The 5,990-nt window shown below is 45.0% G+C and overlaps 1 protein-coding gene across 1 annotated transcript; it reads right to left on the reverse strand.

Annotated features, from left to right (window-relative positions):
- Window positions 1–598: 598 nt before the first annotated feature.
- Window positions 599–1,873, reverse strand: LOC124278367 (uncharacterized protein K02A2.6-like). Its single transcript, XM_046714088.1, has one exon. The coding sequence runs from the start codon at window positions 1,871–1,873 to the stop codon at window positions 599–601; it is 1,275 nt and encodes a 424-aa protein (XP_046570044.1).
- Window positions 1,874–5,990: the final 4,117 nt, after the last annotated feature.

The following is a 5,990-nucleotide window of genomic DNA, read 5'->3' on the forward strand; positions in this document are numbered from 1 at the left end:
ATTCTCTTTCAAAACAGTCTCTGCTGTTGCGCCAAAAACAATTATACTAAGTCCGAGAACAGATGTATCTATTATTACCCCTTTGTTTATCAAAATATGTTAATGTTATGTTCTGTACGTGCTGATGTTCTTGGATGACAAACACAGTGGCATTAAACACAGGTTTTTAATCGGCCATTACTAAGGGAGGTAAGTACATACTTCCTGGATCCAAGGGAGATAACTAGCTACTTTCTGTTGGCTTGTGTCACTCAAGGCTTCAGGAGTTGTCTCCCATATGTCACTGGGGCCATAACATTACATCCCCTTTTTTTTGAACAAAATGTTCGTGTCATAACTAGGATATGGATGCTATACTATCAGAATGTTATAGGAGAAGACATCTTGTATATAATGTCAACACTGATACACGTGGGCGTTCACACGTATTGTTACTTGGCACTGGCGGACCAGATGTCTTGGGCACAGTTCAGAAACAAGATCACTACAACTGGTCTGTTAATATTTTCTGGTAACGATAAAGCACGAACTGATAACATGTAAATTAAACAACACTAACTGAGTAACTAAGAACTATCAACTAGGGTAACTTTGCAGTCTATAGGTTGGACTTTTGAGGAGCTCTAACGACTCTTCCAGATCTGGTAACAGTCATTGGTTTGGACGGTGTTGGTTTGGACAATGTTGATGCTGTCGCCTTCTGGAGTGGCACTGATGTTAAGTCCGTTGGTGTATCATCGGCATTGCTGCTGGGGTTTCTCATTGGTGTGTGTCTTAGGTGGCGCTTGTTGCGTTGATATTGTGCACCATCTGCTGTCTGCACTTGGTATGAGCGATTTGGATCTACTCTGGTGATCTGGGCTGGCTTCCAGGTTTTGTCAGCGGTCTGCAAATAGATACTGTCATTCATTTGAAGCGGTGGCAGATTCCTGGCGGCTCGGTCATAGAACAGTTTCTGATGGGACTGAACTTGTTCGCGTCTTGCACACACATCGGCAGGTTCGATAACTTTGTGCTGAAGTTGTTTGCCAGTGGTGGGAAGCACTGACCGCAGACGTCGGCTCATCAGAAGTTGCGCGGGCGAAGCCAAGTTGTCAACTGGTGTTGTCCGATATTCTAGCAGTGCAAGGAGTGGATCAATGCCATCCTTGTATGTTTTGTCCAGAATGTTCTTCGATATTTGCACACACTTTTCAGCTAGTCCATTGGACTGAGGATATCTGGGGCTTGATGTAATATGTTTGAAGTCCCATCTGCTGGCGAAGTCTGCAAATTCAGCTGATGCAAACTGTGGACCGTTGTCACTCATCAGGATTTCAGGCATCCGATGACGTGCAAAGTTGACGGATAACTTGCGGATCACTGCTGATGAAGACAGGCTTCTGAGCTGGTCTATTTTGAAGAAACGACTGTAGTAGTCAGCCAGAACGATGTACTCTTTGTTGTTCCAAGTGAACAGGTCTGCACACACTTTCTGCCAGGGACGGCATAGTATTTCATGTGGCTGTAGTGGTTCCTTGCTGTTTGATCTCTGTTTCTCACAGCATACTGTACAATTGGCAACTGCAGCTTCAATCTCTGTGTTCATGCCGGGCCAGAATAGAATGTCACGGGCTCGTTCTTTGCACTTCTCCATTCCGAAGTGACTGGAGTGGATCTTCTGGAGGAGCTCGGATCTCTGGCCTTTAGGAATGATGATCTTTTCCCCTTTGAATATGAGACCATCCATGACGGTAAGTTGGTCCCGATGATTCCAGTATTCGATGATGCTTTCTGGACATTCGCTTCTGGAATCTGGCCAACCATTGAGGATGGTTGTCCTCAGTTGTTGCATCTGAACATCATTGTTAATGGCGTCTCGTAGTTGTGACATCTTGTGGTCACTCACAGGGAGATTTGCGAGTACCATATGAACTTGCGCTTCCATTTCTTCTGACATCCCATCATCTTTTGTAGTCAGAAACTTGCGCGCGAGAGCGTGTCAGCAACTGGTATGTCTTTTCCTGCAACATGGACGATACGTAGATCATACTTCTGTAATTGCAGTAGCATACGCTGGAGGCGTGCAGGTGCTGCCGTCAAAGGTTTCTTCATGATACTTTCAAGCGGTCTCAACGGTCACGGTGTGGCCATAGATGCACTGATGATACCGCTTGCAACCAAACAGGATTGCATAAAGTTCCTTCTCAATTTGAGCATAGTTCTGCTCGCTGGGGGTCAAAGCCTTTGAAGCATATGCCACTGGCTTCTTGTCTTGGAGCAAGGTGGCACCTAATCCATTCTTCGAGGCATCTACTTGTAGAGTAATGGGCTTTTTCGGATCAAAGAAGGCGAGGACGGGCTCACTTGTGATTAGTAACTTGACCTTCTCAAGGGCGTCGTTTTGGCGTTTGTCCCAGTGGAACTCTACGTCCTGCTTCAACAGTTCCCTCATTGAGCTGGTCACTTCTGAAAGGGAAGGTGCGAACTTGGCGAGGTAGGTGATCATGCCAAGCATTGTGTCCAACTCTTGTTTATCTTTGGGAGGTGACATTTGCTTGATGGCTTCAACTTTTGTGGGGTCTGGTTTTGTGCCCTCTGCTGTGATGAGATGACCAAAGTAACTGACCTCAGTGACGCCGATGGATAACTTGTCAGGGTTGAGGTGGACGTTCTTTTGTCGACAACGACTTAGTACAGCTTATAGATTGGCATCATGTTCATTCCTGATCCTTCCATGAACCAGGATATCATCAACTATTGCAACTGTTCCTGTGAGGTCTCCAAATGTTTCATCTATCTTACGCTGAAATTCATCCTGGGCTGAGACAAGTCCAAATGGCATACGCATGAATCTGTATCTGCCATATATTGAGTTGAACGTTGTCAAGTATGATGATTTCTCAGAGAGTTTGATATTCCAGTACCCATATCTTGCATCCAGTTTACTGAAGTATTTGGATCCTGTCAGTTTGGTGAGCGCATCTTCAAGTGTCGGCATGTGATAGTGTGATCGCCTGATTGCGTTGTTGAGATCAAGGGGGTCCAGACATATTCGGGAGCTTCCCGCTGTGATGTTTCTCAACGACAACCAGGGAGTTGACCCAGTCTGTAGGCTCGGTAACTTTGGAGATTATGCCCATCTTCTCCATCTTGTCGAGCTCATCTTTCAGCCGGTCTCTGATTGCGATTGGGACGCGTCTTGGTGGATGCACGGAAGGGGTAGCATCTGGCTTAAGATGTATCGAGCATTCACCTTCGAATTCTCCCACACCTGTGAAGACATCCTTGAAGTCAGATAGCACTGATTCTTTTGTCATGGGGTTAGGAGATTCTGCCTTCGGCTTGGCTTCCAGGGCAAGGACAAGCTTGATGAGTTGCAGTGACAAGGATGTTGGAAGGCCTATTACTGGAGGTGAGTTGGCTTCCACAACATAAAAACTTTTGGTTGCTGACCGTTCCTTGTACTGACACTGAAGTTGAATACGCCCAAGGACTTTGAGAACATGTCCTGAGTAGTTGGTGAGACGCTGATCAGCTTCTTTGAGTGGGTGCTGGACGGGCATCTTGTCGTATTCCTTCTTGGGAATGACATTGACTTGTGCTCCTGTGTCGATCTTGAAGCTGATTGTGGGGTCTCCATCCACACTGATATCGGCAAAGGCTTGGTTGGGGAACTCATTAGAGTCCGAAGCATAATCAATAGTGTGGATCTTCTTCTTGCCCTTGTGTTGTTTATTGGTCTCTGCGTCTGTGTACTGCTGCGGCAGACTTTGGAAAAATGGTTCCACTTTTTGCACTTGTGGCACTGTGTTCCTTTGGCAGGGCACTTCTTCTTGTTGTGCTCATGATGCCCCCCACAATTTCGGTATGGGTAGGATCTTGTTCTGTGTTTGTTGATAGAATCAACGTTCTCAGCACTGTGCGAGGCAGACATCAGTTTCAGGTGAGACTGAGTTATTTCGTAAGATCTTGTGATCTCGATGGCCTGCTGCATTGTCAGTGAGTCGTCTTGTGTGAGTAATTTCTCGCAGATTGTTTTTGAAATAATGCCGCAAATGATTCTATCGCGTACCCATTTCTTCAGGCTTGTCATATGCACAGTCTTTAACGAGGAGTTGTAGGTGTGTTACGAACTCTTCAATTGACTCTCCCTCTTTTTGCGAACGTGTATGAAACTTGTAACGTGCGAAGATAATGCTTGTTTCCGGTGCTACATATTGTCCAAATTTGTCCAAATGGCTTTGGAGGCTTTTTTCTTCAGTTTCAGACATGGTAAATGTGTTGTAAATGTCCCTACCTTTGGCACCGACCCATATCAGCAAATATGAACACTGTTCTTCTTAACTAACTTTCTTCAAGGGTCCTTTGAACATTAATGTCATATGCTGTTTAAACTTCTTCCACTCTTCTGGTAGATTTTTGGCGCTCCAGTCAATGCAGGGGTTTACTTGTGAGGTAGCCATGCTGATTTGAGCTTGTTCACACTTTTGTTCACAAAAACAGTCTCATCCGATTAGAAATCAGCCTTCAGAATGAAATGACACTTGTAGAATGAGCTGCAGGCATGAAACTTGCTTATCACGCTATTCTGACACCATGTTATGTTCTGTACGTGCTGATGTTCTTGGATGACAAACACAGTGGCATTAAACACAGGTATTTAATCGGCCATTACTAAGGGAGGTAAGTACATACTTCCTGGATCCAAGGGAGATAACTAGCTACTTTCTGTTGGCTTGTGTCACTCAAGGCTTCAGGAGTTGTCTCCCATATGTCACTGGGGCCATAACATTACAACGACTTTCTTCATAACGCTAACCTCGTTGTTTTGCCGTGACCAGCATGTTCTCCCAACATGAATCAGATAGAACACTTATGGGACTACCTGGATCGACAAATCAGAAGATTTTGCAGTGGCCAGCATGTTCTCCCGATATAAATCCGATAGAACACTTATGGGACTACCTGGATCGACAAATCAGAAGACTACCAGTGCCACCTATCACCGCTCAACAACTTGAACAATGTCTCCTACAGGAATGGCAACGGATCACGCCTAATGTCATTCGTCGTCTTACATCATAATTGCGTCGATGTCCTTTGTCGTGCATCGAAGCAAATGGTGGTCACACTCACTATTAATTCAACATTTGATGATATTTTGTGAAAAAACAGGCCTTTTTGTTTTGTGTAAAAGTTCAGACTATGATACCATGTGTCTTTCAGGGTCAGTCAAACGGTACTTTCGACCTTGTATGAAACGAAATTGTGTATATTTGCTGTGAAATTGAATACTTTGAAATAAAACAGATGTTCATTTATATATACTTTTCTTTTCTTTTCAAGTTTGGTCAGCCCACTGTATACTTTCTTTTGAGCACTAGTTTATATTTTATTGAATGCAACTGCACTTGCACTTACATTAATTGGCACCCGTGAAGAGCCACCTCCTCGTGGTGGGTGCTGGGTAACGCTAAGCGCGCTCTTCAAACCCCCCGTTGTGGACCCGGGGGTATATTTGGTCCACCAACCCGTTTGCCGTGGGTTGCGCCCCTGTGTCGGTGGAGGAAGGGAGTCTGGTGGTTGAGGGCACTGGGAGCTTGGAACACTGTTCCTTTTGCCCAACACACCACTTCGCCCCTTACTTCACCTAGATGGGTGGTAGAACTGGTCCGGTTCTATCAATCGGCTGGTCACGCCAAGCCCTGTGCATGGTGTGCATTAATGCACATATTTGGAAATTGAAATGTGTACTGTGGTCTTGGCCATTAATTTTTGACAATGACATAAATTATTGTTTTGTTAATTTGCCTCGAGTCCTATGCCAGAAGGCGGTGGCTCATGGGCCAATTTGGTGGATTAGTTATTTATAATTCTTCTGCTGGAGTATATCATCCGAGTATCCTTGGTGCTGCAAGTCGGAGACCCACTTGTTTTTTAGCATTGTCCTTGTGATATTCCGTGGTGGATGGGGAGCTCGGATGATGAGTGAGTGAGTGGGTTAATAT

Source organism: Haliotis rubra, unplaced genomic scaffold (assembly GCF_003918875.1).
Source record: "Haliotis rubra isolate DU_JTF1 unplaced genomic scaffold, ASM391887v1 Scf2358, whole genome shotgun sequence".
Taxonomy (NCBI): Eukaryota; Metazoa; Mollusca; class Gastropoda; order Lepetellida; family Haliotidae; genus Haliotis; species Haliotis rubra.